General features: G+C 41.3%; 1 protein-coding gene across 3 annotated transcripts in view; it reads right to left on the reverse strand.

Moving 5' to 3' along the window:
• Positions 1-17898, reverse strand: part of LOC140504873 (NACHT, LRR and PYD domains-containing protein 3-like) — a 396422-nt gene that overhangs the window by 89844 nt on the left and 288680 nt on the right. The window contains exons 1-4 of one of the 3 annotated variants that reach the window (XM_072610240.1): positions 10179-10600; positions 8074-8118; positions 3781-5413; positions 719-895 (exon numbers count right to left, since the gene is read on the reverse strand). The exons of the other annotated variants lie outside the window; for them this stretch is intronic. Coding sequence (XP_072466341.1) covers positions 719-895; positions 3781-5413; positions 8074-8118; positions 10179-10434 — 2111 coding nt within the window. The 5' untranslated portion in view covers positions 10435-10600. Of the gene's footprint in view, positions 1-718; positions 896-3780; positions 5414-8073; positions 8119-10178; positions 10601-17898 lie in introns of those variants that run through there. 3 annotated transcript variants of the gene reach the window in all.

Below are 17898 nucleotides of genomic sequence, written 5' to 3' on the forward strand. Positions count from 1 at the left end.
GATCTAAATAATTGGAAAAATATCAGTTACCATTGGGTTGGCCAACGTAATATCATAACAATGACAATTCTACCTAAATTAGTTTACTTGTTTAGTGCCATGTGAATCAAACAAAAATAATTATTTTATAAACCTAGAAAAAATAACCAAATTCACCATGTAAGAACAAAGAATATCAAGGGAATTGATGAAAAGAATGAAAAGGATGGCAGCCTAGCCGTACTACATCTAAAACTGTATTATAAAGCAGCCATCATCAAAACTGTTTGGCACTGTCTAAGAAAAAGAGCGGTGGATCAGAGGAATAGGTTAGGTACAAAACACAGTAGGCAATGACTATAGTAATTTATTGTTTCATAAACCCAAAGGCTGCAGCTTTCAGAATAAGAAATCTATTTAACAAAAACTGCTCAGAAAACTGGAACATAGTATGGCAAACACTAGGCATAGACCAATATCTTACACCATATACTAAGATAAAGACAAAATGGTTGCATGATTTAGACAATAACAAATAATAGAGGTGGAAAGGACCATATGCCCCTTTTGCCTCTTTCTTCTTTCCCGCTCTTCTTTTCCTTGTCCCACTTTTCTCCTTTTTTGGATTCTGATGTATCCTGTCTTTTCCTCCTAGGACCTTATTTTTCACAAATTCCTCAGCTCTTTACCTCATTTCCTCACTCCCACATAGGCAGCACGGGGGCCAGCTTAGACTTACCTAAGTTCTTCCAGTTTACAATTTGTTTCTCTTAGTACCATACAAAGTTTGTCCATGCGTATATCAATATCAACCAATGCAGAGGAGCGCAGATGGAGCTCTTTCAGGTACTGACTCTTAGAGACCATAGACATAAAATCTTGCCAGACAGCATGCGGTGCATCAAAATCACAATAACTAGAAATAGAAATAAGAGTAGAATAATTCTGTGGATATCAGTGGTACTCAAATTGACTCCTAGTATTATTGTGTATGCTTATTTGTCTGTATAGAAAAATGAAAGGTCATATATAAAATGCCAGCAGCTCTCAGGAAAAAAGAACAGGTGGGATTAGCTACTTGAGACTCTGAAGGCCAGTGCATCTGAGATAAATCCAAGTACTACCTTTCATCTTACCCCCCTTCCCCTTACCACCTTTCTGCCTTCTCCTTCTTACTTCAACATCCCATATGCACAGTGGCAACACTGAAATCAATGTCTAGATCAGTTAGGGTGAGTGGAGGAGAAAACCTGACCTAAGGAAGGAAAAGAAGTTCCCTTAATATGTAACATACACAGAAACCCAAAATTTATCATGAGGGACTCAGTCTTGCAGGATAAGAGGAGAACAAATTATATATCCAGAGCCCTCTCTTTGGCACAATATTTGGGGAGTTTGTAATAAGGAACTGCTATTGGGATAAGAAGATGACCAGCAACTCACAGGGAAACCCAACAGAAAGGAGATGGCACCCCCAACTGGTGCTAAGAGAGGTTAATTAAATTCCCACGGCTTCTATTAATATGCTCAGCCCAAAACTTCTCAACCTTCAACAAGATAAAGGGATCTGACTATTTCTTTAAATTTCCCCAACCCACTGCTCCAGCTTCATTTTTTCTTATTTTTTCTTTCTAAGATAGCTTTAGTTATTATTTTATCCTGATTCCATTGGGAGCTGGATATCACAGTGGGCCTCCCATTTCTGTAGATATGCCCCTCAGAGAAGGTTCTCAGAGCTGGAAAGCATTTTGGAGGAGAGTAATGTACAAGTAGGCCAAGGACATGAAAAGTATAGAATTCCTTCTCCTTGGGACCCTATTCCTTTGTAGCTCCAGTGTATAACCTAATTCTATAGAGCTCTCTCAGGTTCTGATTCTAGTGTGTATATGTTCATCCTTCATTCCCAAAGAAGACCATGCCATTAGAGAAATAATGACATCACTTGCACTTGACTTTGCTTTGAGTGAGGGAGGGTTGTGCAGGTCACCAGCCTCACCTCTTCCAGAGCCATCTGAATCCAGTGACCAGATGTTCATCACAACGACTAGAGATGACCCAGGATGAGTCAATTGGGGTTAAATGACTTGCCCAAGGTCATACAGCTAGTGAGTGTCAAGTGTCTCAGGTGAGATGTGAACTCAAGTCCTCCTGACTCCTGCACTGGTGCTCTACCCACTGAACCACCTAGCTGCCCCTCTGATTCTACTAGAGAGGTAATAAATGAAATCTGCCATCAACAATAAAGGAGTCAGAAAGTGATAGGTGAATATTAGAAGAGATAACTGAAACAAAGAGCTTAAGAGGAAAAAAACTCAGAAACCTTATGCTTGAGCAGTTCAAAGAATTTAAAAGTTATTAAGACAGAAAGAAAGATGAGCAGCAGAACATCAAAATGAGTCCAAACATGCCTGAATTTCAATTGCAACAAAGAAAACTGAATCAATACCTAATGGGGCAGAGGATCCTGTGGATTCCTAAGACAGCAAGGAAACATAGCTGCATGGCAATGATTAAATAAAGACATAAGAATTAGGAAAAAAAGAATTTATGGTTTACACCACAGCAATAACAGACAAAAAGGAAAAAAGTTGAATCCAGTCATGAGTCTCTTCAGAGAAGTAAAAGAGAGATCAACTGATTGGTGATGCAAATAGAAAGAAATGAAGGACAACATCCACTGAGCTACCTAGCTGCTTCTAATAAAACTGCCCGGCAGGGACTCAGGAGGACAACTTTTTTCCAAATAAAGATGGCTTCTAATGGATCTATAAGGTGACACACTGTAAAGGCTTATTCTAACAAGAAAATGACTTCCTGCTGCCCCACCTCAGATGTGCAAGAGACTCCTAAGTGGGAAGTACTAAACAAAAGGCTCCTACTGAGTATTGGCCTGTTTTCTCCACCTGCAGGGGGAGCTTCAGAGTCTGGAGCCTGGAAGGGGAAGCTGAAGGTGCATCTGAAATTCCTTCATGAACAAACAAGAGCATCTTTGTTATGAGCCCATTGTCCCCATTGCAAGGCAGAGTAAACTAGAAGCCAGCCAAGGACAGGATTAGCAGGTTTCTACCATGAACAGGCCCAAAGTTAGCCATGGGATGAGGCCTACTCTCCTCATTTCCCTTCTTCTGGCTTTTCACCCTCAATCAGGGATATTCTGAAAGATTTCAGAGCACATTAGTCATACCACAAAGCCATACACTTCCTTTGTAAGCACTACCTGAGAGCTCCTAGAAAAGTACCATTTGTAGCACACACTAGAGATGGAATTTTCCTGCATAAAAATGGAAAGCTGCTAGTCACAAACTGGGAAGTCTGCAGGACTCCAGCCCTCACTGCCTCTCTACCAGCTCTCTCTTCTTCATCCCACTTTGCCAAACCTCAGTTACCTAAACAAATATTCATTAATCTCAGTTGGATGTAGAAATCTGTACACAGTCTTGTCTTTTCCTTTTCCTGGAATATATGAAGATATAGCATGATCTACCCAGGAATCTTTATGCTAGCAAACACAACTTCAATAGCACTAGTTCAATGTGGCATGCCTTTAGTTGGGTTAACACATCAATGGTGGAAAAGAACACCACCTCAGATTTCTACATGGCCAGGACGGATAATAACATCTGGCAGTGCCTGGTTTGGATACTTTGTTCCAAAATTCTGTATCCCTAAAGAAAATGTGGGTGAGAATCTAGGCCAGACACATGTGCAAAGCTGAAAACTGAACACTGAAAGATTCATAGTTCCACCTATCTGTAAAAAGCCTAGTAAACACTTCAAGACATGAAAAAAGAAAATACTCACTATGAAAGTCCCTGTATCCCAGGGCAGTGCTTAATGCAGAAAGTATTCAGCAGGACGTCATAGGCACGGAAAGACATTAACCCCATTTCTTTGACCTTAACTAGTGCCTGTGTTACAATTTCAGCATTTTGAGTCTCATATAAGAGAAGAGGCCAATCCTGTGAATCTTCAGAAGAAAGGCAGGAATATCCATTATCTCTTTTTCTTTCTCGCTCAACCCACTCCAGTAACTGTGACTTCATTTCCAGAGACGTTCTACATCTGAACTTCCTCTGCAGCTCACTTGCTATCTCAGCATTTAGAAAGCCAAACAAGAATTGCACCACCAGGGCCAAAAAGCTGGCATCATTCTCACTATATTCCTCCAGAAGTTCTTTGACATCTGGGATGGAGAAGTCAGGGCTCTTCTCCCATTCTTCATCTGTGCTCATCAAGTAGAACATGGCAGCAAAAAACTCTTGGAAAGTCAAGTGAATGAAGCTGTAGCAGTTTTCACAGCCACTGTCTTTCTGGAAAATGTTCATGTCTAAGAAGGCAGAGACATCAGCTGCCTCTAGGTTATGCCTCCTCAGGTCCTCCTCCTCAAACAGCAGTTTCCCCTCCCAGATCCCCTCAGCAGCCAAGCCACAAAGGCCCTTCAAGTGCTGAGGCATAAAGTTCTTGTCATCAGGTGTGAGTGAATTGAAATAACACATGTATAGAGCAGTGGTCGTTTTCAAAGCCTGGAGGGGATCTTGACCTCTCTCCTCTTGTTGTTTCAGGCAAGTGCAGATAATCCAGTTCATTAGGGGAACAGAGCACATGGTGAACAGAGGGGCATTGCCTTCTACTAAATCAAGGGCTTTTTTACCTAATTCCTCATTTCTGAAAAATTTGCAGAAATACTCCTTCCTCTGGCTCACAGAGAAGCCCAAGATCTCCACATGACGTGGATTCTCTAACAAAGGACTAAATTTTCCCAAAGCATTGAGTCTTGTAGTGAGCAGCAAGGAGGCTTCAGGGAGCAGGGTTTTCCTTAGTAAACTGCTCAGCAGAATGGACAGTGGCCTCTCCTGCTTCCAATCTTTGCACAGATCATATCTGTGCTCATTACAAGGGAATTTCAGTTCATCTAAACCATCAATGATGAACAGAAGTCTCTCAGTCTGGGACATGATTTCTGTCATTTGAGCCTGGAGGCCAGGACAGTCATTGGCAATTAAATCAGCAAAACTGATGACTTTCATTCCTAATGGGTTCAGTTCTCTGCAAGTGAGATAGAAAACATAGTCGAACCTCTCCTGGTAGAGTTTTCCCTCTGCCCAGTCCAACATCACTTTGATGGCCAGGGTGGTCTTCCCAATACCAGCAGCTCCCTGCAGCACAACAGTGTGTGGTTGGATGCCTGTATTTTGATCAGGATCAAATAAAGCTGACACCTCTATGGGCTCTCCTTTTTCCTCCATGACCTTGGCATGTCTCCATCCTTGGACTAGGAGCTCATGGTGCTTCTGCTCCTTGTAACGATACTCCTGAAGAAGCAGCAGCTGTGTGAATCGGTGCTGAAAGAGCTCATGCTCCCCAGGACGATGGTTCCTGTCCCTCATGAGCTGAAATTGGTTTCTCATTCGTTCTCTGTACTTATTTCTTTCACCTAAAGGCAAAACACAGTACAAACATGTTCAGGATTAAATTTGCTGTGATACCTTTGAGAAAACTCTCAGAGAAAATGCTTTGGGCATCATTCTTCCCACAGCCCACATGCAGGTGAAGTTCTACCCCTGACTCTGCCTTCACCTCACATCTGCTGGTGTCCAAGATAAGTCCCCAAACCCTGACTGCAGCTCAGCTTCACTGAACTTTCTGAAACACAACTTTGACAATGACCCAGCCCTGATCAGAAGCCTTCCACGTCTCTGTCTGGTCCATCAGATAAATTCTAAGCTCATCCCACAATTCAAGGCCATTCTTAATTTCCCCCAGTTTTCCCAGATAGACGTTGAGCTACCTATACTCCACTGCCTAGTTAATGTTAAGCCACTCAAGTCAAATTTCAGCTTCATAAATATTTATTAAGTGCCTACTATATGCCAGGAAGTCTGCTAAGGGCTGGGGATATGAAAAAAGACAAAAGAATCCTGTCCTCAGGAAGCTCACAATCTAAGAGAAAGAACATGCCAACAAATATGTGCAAACAAGACAAAGAGAGGAGAAACTGGAGATTGTTTCAGCAGGAAAGGACTGACAGAGGGGACACTGAGGAAGGCTACTTGGAGAAAGGGGGATTTTAGTTCAGACTTTCAGAAAACCAGGGAAGCCTGGAGATGGTGATGAGGAAGGAGAGAACTCCAGGCAAAAGCAACAGTCAGTGACAATTTAGTCAGCAACCAGAATGTCTGGAGCTCCCCACAAACTATCTTCTCTGTTCTGTCAAAATCTTGTCAGTTCCTCAGGACTCAAGACCATTCCACTGTCTTGTGAGGCTTTCTTCTGATCATCCCAAATGCATGTGATTTCTTAACTCTTACACGCTTCCATTCTTTTAAACCTATTTTGATCTCTTCACAGACACCTTATAATCATTCTTATCATTTGGTGACAAGGACCCAGGACTATAGTCACAGAATGACTGCACTTACAAACTCCCCTGGAAGGTTACCAAATCAAGTCTTGACTTATAATACTTACTTATTTTCATTTCAATGAGCACTAATTAAATGCCTACGGTACACACAGCACTGTAGGAAAATTCTATAATACACCAACAATAACTTCTCCAGGTTCTTCATAACAACCACTACTATTAGGAACTCACCAGGTCATGAGGCTGCTTCTCACTTTTTGGACAGCTCTAAACATGTGGGAGTCCTGGTATTTACTGAGCTGAAATCTGCCTTCCTGGAAATTCTATCCCTGCTCTTACCTCTATCTTCATTTCTCTCCAGTCTATATTCTGATGTTCTTCTACTGACTCAAGGACTACTTCACCCTGGCAGCTCCCTCCAGCCAAGGCATTAACGCAGTGGAAGCACCCTCCCAACTTAAATTTTAAAATATAATATTATCTGTATATTATTATATTTAAATTTATTTAAATATTTCCCCATACCACTTTAATCCATTTCAACCTACACTCAGGAGTCTTGTGGGCTCCATGCAGCCTGAGGGCCACCTTTCTGACACATCTTCTCTCCATTACTTCTTTGAGCAATTTTGACTTAAACTGAGTGTATTATTTTGATGATTAGTAAAAGTAAAGGCATTAATGATGGAGGAGTCTAGAGCTATACTTTGCAAAAGAAATAGTATCAAGCACAAAGGATTTAAAATATCCAATGGCTTTCTGGGAGTTCATAAGTTAACGTTTATATAGTGAAGTAAATATATATATTTTTTTTTCAAGTATGTCAGGGTTTATGTATACATGTATCTACTGCATACCCATGCATAAGAATGCATATATGTATAAGAATATTTATCAATGAGTCAACAAACATTTGTTAAGTGTTTAGTACATGTCAGGCACTATGCTAAGCCCTGAGGACACAAAGAGGCAAAAGACAGTCCTTTCCCTCACAGAAATTATAGTCTAGTTGGGGAAATTATCAAACCTATATATACAAATGAGCAACATACAAGAGAATAGGAAATAATTAAGAGAAGGAAGGCACTAGCATCTAGAGGTGTCAGGAAAACCTCAGTATAAAAGGGGGGATTTTAGCTGGGACATAAGGCAAGTCAGGGAAACTGTAGGAGGAGATGATGGGGGAAAAGGATCCTAGGCATGAGGGACAACCAGAGAAAATGACAAAAGGCGTGAGATGGATAGTCTTGTTCAGGGAAATGCTAGTTCAGTGTCACTGGATCTAAGAGGACACTACCTCTCCCCTACACTGCTATATTAGCTCTCTAATTATCCAGCATCTCATCTCAAATCTCCTCCCTCTCCATCTACCATACTACTACATAAGTGACATTACTAAAGCATGGACATGATCATATCATCCTCCTCAACAAGAAACTCCAGCAGTTTCTATTATCTCTAGCAACAACACAGTGTAGATCTGACCATTCCACCTATTACTAACAAGCGAGACTGCTCGTAATTGTTCATCTTGCCCTGCTATGAGGGATATTCTCTGCTAGAATTCACAAAATTTTAATTCAGCCAATGGTTGGGGCAATTGGGCAGGTTCCTGCAGCACATCCCCTTAAATTATACTGATGGGACCCCATTAATAGACAATCGAAGGTCCAGGATGACAGAGGAAAAAGAAAACTTAGCCTAGACTTATACAGACAGTGGTTACTGACCTGAGGAGGCTGGAAGAACTGAAGCAGGAACTAATCCAAGGTCCTCTGTAGGAAAGAAAAGCAGAAGACAATGAGACCAATCTGGTTCCTGAGGAGATAGTTAGGAGCTGACAATAGGAAAGGAGCTGGAGGTGGATTTCAGTCTGGGCCCTGAGGGGTTGGAATAAGCACCAGAATCTCTACAAATAAAGCCTGGTGGCTGACACAAACACAATAATATGATTTGTATGCTTTAAAAGGCTAACTATAGGAAATAATGAATCAATGAATCATCAGCACTGACTGTGCCAGGCACTCCAATACTAAAGGCATGTAGAGAACCAGGAGCTCAGGAGGAAAGGGAAATCTCTGCAGGCTTTACAGGGTTACAGAAGGCTTCTTGAAGGAAGTGAGACTTGACCTGCCTGTCAAGGCAATGGGAGGATCTTCTGCATTGCCCAGGGGAGGAAAGCAGAGGATCCAGAGCCCTCTTGTCTCCAACTTAGAAGAAGCTTGATTTCATGTTGCTAACCTCTTGGCTCTTCTCTGAATTCTAAGGGAATAAACAGGAAGTTTTCATGTTTTAAATGATTAAGTTCAGATGTTAAAACTGGAGACTGAAATTAAGTGGGCAAAACCACTGAACACACCCCAGGGCTCCTACAGGAAGTTTTAAGTACACAGGAAGCTGGTGGTTTTGACCTCAGTGTTTCCTGATAAGGCTGAACTTCTCTGAGAAACCCAATGAGAGATGGACTCACAAATATCACACCACTACGTTAAAGATCCTACTTCACTGTATGCATTTCACAACTTTAAACGACATTTGCTGCTATTTCCTGTTTCTTCTCTCTCCCCCATCACCATCAAAGATACCTGAATATCAAGTCCTAGTTAGGAGTGGCCATAGGCATGCAGAGGGTATGGGCCATTTCAGTATGTTCTCCATGACTATGAGATGACCTTTTGATAATGACCAGTTAAGGTCTGGGGCAGCTAGGTAGCACAATGAGAGAAGGCTGAACCTAAAGTCAGGAACACTCATCTTCTTGAGTTCAAAACTGGTCTCAGACACTAAGTAGCTGTGTGACCCTGGACAAGTCCCTTAATTCTGGCTGCTTCAGTCCCTCATATGCAAAATGAGTGGGAGAACAGAATGGTAAACCACTCCAGTATCTCTGCAAGAAAGCCCTATACAGGTTCATGAAGAGTCAGGACTCAAAAACAAAAGTTTTCTTAATAAAACCAGCTTTTTCTCATCCTTCCTGTTGTGCATGCCATCTGACTGACTGCATGTTATTTAGCTCTCATTCTCAAAGGAAAACAACTTCTCCCCTTATTCCTGACTCCATACAAACTCCAGGAAATTGTCTTAAATTCAGCAGTCTAATCACTATCTTCTTTAGACATTTTCTTTATGCTGACATACAATACTTAATCAAAGCCTGACCCAATTTCACTTTATCTCCTTTCTCCACTGGGCTCCATCACACTTTCCCTCTTTCCTCAGCTGACACCACAGCTGACATTTCCACCACTGTTTCCATTCTCCCAGATCTACCATCTGCCCTTCTCTTCAATTCCTTCCCCACCTACTGGCTTCTTCTGAACATTCTCTAGTCACCAGTAAAGTCTCCTCAGGGCCCAGATGTTCTTCCCCTCCAGTGTCTAGTATCTCAACTCTACTTCTCCCATCTTGATTGTTAGGAAGAAGCATAGAGGTGTCCCTCCCTCCCCATCTCAGCCCTATATCATGTATCCCTCTGAAATCCTACAACTCTAAAGTCAAAAGTCAAAAATTATTAATCAAGTACTTATTAAGTACCTATGACACTCTAAACACTGACCTAGGTACTGGGGATAGGAACATAAAATGAAAGAGTGCCTGTCCTCAAGAAGCTTACATTCCTTAGTAGGAAATTACTTGTAAATACAAAATCCGTAAAGAAGGAATATAAGGCAATTTTAGTTTGAGGGTAGCCCTAGAAGAGGATCCCAAGGAAGGAAGGAAAGAAGGGAGGGAGGGAGCAAAGAGGGAAGGCAGGAAGCAGGCAGTAAGGAAGAAAGAAACTTTGGGGCCCGCACAAGGGTGAGAGGGAATCCCCAGCTCTCAGGTGGATCCTTACCCTTCCTGGCTCGCTCCCATAGCTCCCTCAGACCCATCTTCTCCCAGATGCTCAGAGCCCGCTCCCAGGCCTTTTTCTCCCCAAGATAAGTGACCAGTAGATCCGCCACTTCTGTGCGATCTGCCTCCTTCAGGCGGCCCCGGGGGGGACAGCCCCGGCGGGGACCGTCCACCAGACACAGCTTGAATTTCTTCAGCTCCTCCGATGTCAGGTGCTCCAAGTACCTGACCAGCCGGCAGCGGGCGGTCTCGGCCATGGCAGCCCCCTCTGCTGCCCCGCCTCAGACTAAATGGGACTGGAAGGAAGAGAAAGGGAAAATGAAATAGTCTGGGGCCAGCAGCATCAGTAGGGTCTAGGCCACGCCCCTGGAGCTCAGAACCAAGCAGCAACACGGGGCTCCGCCCCAGAAACTTCCTCCAGAGGACTGGGGCTTGGGGCCAGCCTTCTTTTTCTGACTATTAACTCTTAATGGCCTGGACTATTCCCAGCAGATGGTCAGAGGAGCAGGGGCCAATGAGGATGACACTGGGGAGAGGAGTCTGTATGAGCCCGGCAAAGCCCAGATTTGCATCTTCCCTTCTTCCAGCTGAGCCTCCAGCTTACATCGACCTAGTGACTTAGAATCAGAGGTCCTGGATTCAAATCCCACCTATGACAGTTACTCTCTATACCACCCTAGGCAAGTCACTTAACCTCCATAGGCTTCAGTTTCCTCTTCTGTAAAATGCAGGGCAGGAATTAGAATAAATGGCCTCCCAGATGTCTGCCTTTTCACAGGTACTGTTTGTAAAGCATTACCACAATGCGTACCATATAGTAGAGGCTTAATAAAACTTATAATAATTGAATTGCAAGGTGCTCAATAAATAGTTGTTTCTTCCCCCACAATTTCAGTTCTTCCTCTGTAACCCAATGACCACTTACTTAATTTTTTTCTAGAAATACAGATCAGCCTTCTCCTCTGTGTTAGTGGGCATCCTTCTAACATCGTACTCTTGCCTGATAACTATGACTCACATTTTAGAACTAGGCAGGAAGTGGTCTCTGAGCTGAGACTTGAAGGAAACTGTGTTCTCAGTATTTTATGTAACAGGAGTTGCTTGTGGACCAGCAGGTGTGTGTAAAGTAGCTGTTCACTTTCTTCTGATTCTGCACGACCCCATTTGGGATTGTCTTGGCAAAGATACTGGAATGGTTTGTCATTTCCTTCTCCACTTCATTTTACAGATGAGGACTGAGGCAAAGAGAGCTAAGGTACATACACAAGGTCACACAGCTAGTATCTGAGGGCAGATCTGAACTCAGAGATGATTGTTTCTGAATCCAAGCCCGGGACCCCATCCACTGCCCCCTTATAAGCTGCATTTGAGCTCCTTGGAGGGAAACCAGAAAATTACAAAAGGCAAAAACTTTTTTCCTTAGTTGTACCTAAAGAAAACAAAGTTACTTTTTCATTGTTTGTTTGTTTAGGCTATACTGAAACAAAACAAGATCAAGGAAGAGCTGGGACTTTCCTTGAGGAGGATGGGAAGTCAAGAACTGGCAACAAAGAGAATGCAGTTAGTCAGTTCTTATTATGTTTTTACTTCAGTTCATACATGCAACCAGTTGCCAAATATTGATGCTTCTACCCCCACAGCAGTTCTCACATCTACCTACTGCTCTGTATTACTACAACCCCCAACCTCATTCAGTCTCTCATCTCCTCATGTTCCTCTGTACAGGCAATACCTCCTCATTCATTTCTATCCTTCAAGGCCCTTACTTCTCCAATCTATCCTCCCCATTACTACTGTCAGAGAAATTCCTACAAAACATCTGTTTGTGTCACTAATCCAACACTCTTGTGGCTCCCTGTTGCCTCTAGCTTGAAATATCTGTGATATTTCTAGGGTTAAAGAGAGCTTTCAAATATCTGGGATGAATCCTGTGTTTGGCACCTAAAGTCCCTTATAGCCTGCTCTGACTGAGGACAAAAATAGTAATATTGTGTGTTTTGACCCAAGTTTGCCAGAAACAATTTCATTTCAATTACCTTTATGCACTATCAAAACCCTTCCTACACTGGAGAGAGAGATGTTCAAACTGGAATGATCCCCTACATATCCTTGGACATAACTGTACCATAGGATGATTCGAGGGAACATTTATAGGAACTGGGAATGAAGAAAGGATCAATATGCTTCCAGTCAAATAATATTAATCCATTTGAATGCATCTCCACATCATCTACTCATAAAACACATAAACAAGAATCCATTTTGAGAGAAATGATGATTAATAAGCAATAATATGGGGAGATCCAGAGTTCTCTCCTTCTGAAGTCCTGATTTTTAAAAGTTCACTCTTCTGAAGGACACTGCTGAGAATGAGTATTCTGATTCTACTTTCAAATCTGCAAACTCTTATAAAGGGGGAGGGAGGTCCCACTCTTTCAATTTGTGAGCACAAAAATATTTTTTGCCCTGTATTCCTGTTCCTGCTTTACCTCTCAACCACAGTGTGAATAACTCAGTCTAGATTGTGAGAAGGCCCGTGTTGTTGGATCCAGTGCTGTAACAGGGACCGAAGGACAGCAAGAGGGGTTCACAAAAGGAACACTGGGAAATGTGAAGATGTAGGAGCCACTGTTAATCACATTGTAGGAGAACATCTGGGACTACAGAGATTTCCACTTGATGTGGGGGGTGAAGGGAAGCAGGGAGAGTTAAGGACATTAATCAGTATCAGCCTATATTCATTGCCTTTCCTCAGTCCCACAAACCAAAATCCATCCTGAGGTGACAAATAAGCCTCATCTCTACAACCCACAGGTTGATTATACACACCTAGCTCTCACTCTGCTCTGAATCACAACTCTACTTCCCAGTAGTTTCTGCCTGAAGACAGACTCCCAGAGCCCAGGACGATGTTGTAGAAGTAGAATCACTCTGGATTGTCAGAAGATCCAGCTTGGTCTCTCTGTATCTTGCCATTTTCCTGAGGTGGGCATAGACTGTGCTTAGATCAAGAGTAACTAGGGCTAGAGAGAGAAGTCTTAAGGGTGACACTCGAGTACTACTGTCCTATAAAGCAGGGCAAAGAAAGAAGAGAAGACAGAATTTTTTTTTCTGAGACACTGACATGGCAATGATGTGGTTCAGGGACCCAAAAATATCAAGGTACAGGGCAGCCTCATCTGTAAAGAATCTGAGGACTCAAGCAGTCTTTAAGTCAAGTAGCAAAGTTTTATTGTGATGCTACAAGAGAGGGCAAAGTTCTTTAGCAAACTTGCAACCTTAACAGGGTCATTCTAAAGCTTGTGTAGAAAAAAACGTTCATTGAATGGTGAGCCAAGTAGCCTAAGTAGGTTGTCTGATGTAGGATCCAGGAGTGGTTAGGTAGTGGTCAGTTCTTAAAAGTTAAAGCAATTTTTTTTAATCTACTTAGCAGGCATTTTACCCAGAACTCACTACAAGAATCAGTCCCATTAGGTTGCTAGTCCTTTAAGGAGTTCCACCCATTTTATAAGTATCACGATAAAATTTCTCACTTCACTAAAATGTGGGTTGAGTCTGATAATGTTTAATATAAAATTTTGGAATAATCTCTTTGTTCTCTCTGAAGCAAACTCAGAGAATGCCTTTCCTATGTCAGCAAAAGCCAGCCAAGGCTGACTCTACACTCCTTAGGAGACCTTTAACCTAAGACACTATATCTTATTATCTATAGACATCTGAGGTCTAATTTCTATTGAACTTTGTTTACCCTTTCCTATGTCAGTTATCTGTTTATGGCAGGAAGCCTCCCACTTACTAGTGGTGCCACTTTATCACCCAGGCATATGTTTACCCAGCTGGAATCCCAAGGCCTGACCAACATTATTTTGTTAATTGTCTTGTCTTACTAAATTTATGATTTGTTCAACTAGGAGAGTTCCTTTCTCATGGCAAAATGTATATAAGCCAGAAGATTTCTGCACTGAGTAGCCAGAACATTTCTGGCTCCATAATACATTATGTTACTGTTGTCTTTAATAGGGAATTGATTGATTAATTAATTAAAGCATAAAATGTATGCATTTAACCTGTTGCCTTTTCTTGTCTAAGTTTTCAGGTCAACAGTTATGGCGCCCAAATTTGGATTGGAACTGTGGAACCAAATGGACATTTCCTCATCTCCCCAACGCCAGGAATCCGGCGCCAATAGGAACCGTTTTTCCTACAGTCCTGGGCCTTGATGGGGTCGGGGTAAGTCCTTCCATTCCCAGCCTCCAAAGGACTCAAAAATTCCCTTTAAAGATAACCACAGGACAGAGACCACTCTGCATGAAAACGCCTCTGTATTAATTAGGTCTCCTCTGAAGATCGATCTAGGGAAATCAGCTAGCTATGGGTCAGTCAAAAACTAGAAGTAGAAATCCGGCTGACAAGACCCCTGCTTCTTGTGTGTCAAGCCGTTACCAACCTGATGATCACAGGTATTACCAGCACTAGTGTTAATCAACTAAAGATAGCCCTAAATTATGCTGGCCACCACAGGGCTCTTTTGGACCAGTCAAAGTTACTTTATCTTACACCCAAATTAAGAAAGTCCAGCAAAACAACTAGCCAGCAGCGAGAGTGTTTCATCTTGGGCTTGCTGACTTGGCTGAGCGAGAACAAAAGACAGGTAGCCTCTTCCCTGTAGGGCTGGGAGCTGCTTCAGCACCTAGCCGTGTCCTGGCAAAAATCCTTTCTTCTTCAAGGGCTCCAGCATGTCCTTCCCTTCACTCCCTCCGTCCTATTCCTTGCCCCCTTTCTTCTCTCCCCTTCCCCTTGAAGGCCACTGATGTGGGGAAACTGACAGCCCCTAGATGCAATCTTTCCCCCTCACCTTCCTCCTGAGGAAGGCAGCCTCTGTTCAAGCCTCCGTTGCCTCCCTCCTTCCTATTCCCCCTCCCTGCTTTCCCATGAGGTCTCTGGTCCTGAAGAGGACAGTTACAATCCACCTAAGAACTAGAGGCCTGAACCTATTCCCATGGGGCCTGTTTCTTTAAGACAGTCAGAAACTTTGGGGCACCAAGACTCCCCACCCCTCCAAAGATCTCAGGGGTGTTCTGAGCAAAGGCTGCAGGATTCCCCTTTATTATCAGGCCTTGGATTCTTGCAACATCCTTTCCTCTGAATGGTAATAGCCAATTCACGATGGGGATTTCTAGGAAGCTTCTAATTGCCTTCTCTCTCTGGGTTGTTTTTTTTGTGAGCTACGTTTGTATTTGTCCTGTTGTCAATTTGTCTGTTGGTGTATGTCCCTGTCCGTATCATGTGTGCTGTGAATGAGTGTATTATCTTGTAAGATTTAAGTGCAAGCAGCCGCACTTCAAGGGCTGCAGCTAGGGAAATAAATAAACAAACAAAATTTTAAAAGTTTTCCTTGTTGTTCTGGTCTGGCCAACCTGGAATTACAACGGAAAGTTAGATCATCTTAGGTAAAATCATTTTAGCAGATTTGCATGTTGTGAAATTAATCAGAAATATTTCAGGAATTTGAAATTACTCCTAAGATTGTGAGTAGCCCACCTTTCTAGGTACAGCTTGGAAATGCCACCGAGGTCCTAGACATTCCACCCACCCTGTCCCAGCAGCCGCATATCGCCCTAGGGGCTCAGTAAATTCTGCTGCTGTGGGGGGTTGGGGCAGATGGATGAATCAGGGCTGTAGCTAGCCTTCTCTAAACTCTGCCTGCGAAAGTCACCACTGGAACATCAGTTTCTGTGCTCTTGGTAAGCTTCACTTCTCTGTTCAGTTGCAAAAAGTATTTTATCTCTGTTTGACCCATTTTCTGATTTGTAAAAATAATTATGCTTGTTGTTATGGGATCAAAATGATAAAATGATTGTAAAATGCTTAACGTAATGACTGGTATATGTTACATACAACATTATTATCTCTCTCTAATGTAATTGTTAACTTTGAAGTGGTTTTAATTGCTAAAAGTAATAAGATCAATAATTTCTGGAAATGCAAATTATACCATCTGCAGTTGTTGTTGTGTTAAAACTGTATTTCTAGGATTGTATTTCTGAATTTCTCTTAGATTGTGAAAATTGAGTGACCACTGTAATCTAGAAACAAAGCAATTTTTAATTTGAATTTTGTTGAAACTAAAAGATGTTGGGAAAATTGTGTAACACCAGTTGTGTTACTTTATCAGTCCTGCTAACTTTGTCTTATAATGTTTTGTAATTGTCATTTAGAAAACCAGGTATTTTCACCCTTGTGTGTTAAAAAAGTTAAAGCTAAAGAATTTGGCTATCTTCTATGAAGTTGTAGGATTGTTAACTAAGTTATTTGGGATTACCGTTTTAATACTGAAACCTAAATTTGTTAAATGATTCCTGTGTATGGAAAGGAGGGAATGGAGTGAAAATTAGACTCGCTCTGCCCATTCAGAACAGTCCCATAATGGAGTGAAAACTTTATTTAAATTCCTTCTGTTCATTCAGAACAGTCCTCCCATTCTTATGGGTAAGATCATCAGTCCTAGTAAAGGAATTTGGTTGGTTAATGCAAATTCTAAACAATGAATATGACTTGCACAGAAGTTGTAATAGAGAGAATTTTTAATAATTGGCTTTTACATCAGTAAAGTTTTAAACCTGAGAAGGAAAGATGTTAAGTGGAATCCCTTATGTGTGTATGTCCTGGTAAATCTTTATTGTTTATTGTAACTCCAAGAGAGTGGAAATAACTGTTATGTGACTCTAAGTTGTGATTAGTGAGACTTGCTGTTTAAGGTAAAAGGCATTTGGGGCCATAACTATTTTTGTTTTGAGTTTGAATTTATGTATAGTTGTGTGCATTAAATCAGTATCTGAGACACATGCCACAAAGGAATATTTCTCACCTGTCTATTCCTGAGTCTAGCTATGAAACAGATACTGCATGATTGGAGAATTTCACTCCTATCTGAATTCAAACAGAGTAAACGATGTTTTATCCTGTTATATTTGGTATGTCACATGTCCCTGCTTTTTCCTTCTATAGCAAATTTCTATTGTCAATAACAAGTGACCAACAAAACATGTGAGCCTTTTGTGTAATCTTCCTGGAAAATCTAATATTATTTTAATCTGAAATTAGAACATATGCAGAAATTTATGTAAACTACTTAAGACTCACCTTAAGATGTTCCCATTGTTTAAAAGGATTTTAAAAGCAACAGTGTTTTTCTGTGAGTCAGTCTCATATCTAAGAATACTGTAATACTTAAGAATTCAGTTTGTTATAATACTTTGGAAATTCATATTACTTAAGAACATTTTTGTAACAACTCACCTTTAATGAATTCCAGTTTTAAAGGTTTATTTTTGCTTAAAAAAAAAGAGAGATATCAAGCATTTTAAAAGCTTCCAACTAGTTTTCTTCGTAAGAGTTTGGTGAACATCAGAGTAAAGTTAAACTGTTTTTAAAGAAGGGAAATACTTTTAAAAGAAATGTTTTGAAAAAAATCATAGATGATTCTTAGAAGGCCTACTAAAGCTTCAAAATAATATGCTGTTAAATTAAGCTGTTTTGATCTGAATATGTAGTCATTCTATGGCCTAAGTCAGAGTTAAAGTTTGTGTTTGAACTTATTATGTAAAAGATTTAATTCCTGAAGTATCTCATTCTTCCAGAGTGAGTATAATTAGGGAATAATAACAACTTGTGAAACAAAGACATAATTCCATCAAACTATGAATTTAGTCATTAACCTC

Source organism: Notamacropus eugenii, chromosome 5 (genome assembly GCF_028372415.1).
Source record: "Notamacropus eugenii isolate mMacEug1 chromosome 5, mMacEug1.pri_v2, whole genome shotgun sequence".
In the NCBI taxonomy this organism is placed as follows: domain Eukaryota; kingdom Metazoa; phylum Chordata; class Mammalia; order Diprotodontia; family Macropodidae; genus Notamacropus; species Notamacropus eugenii.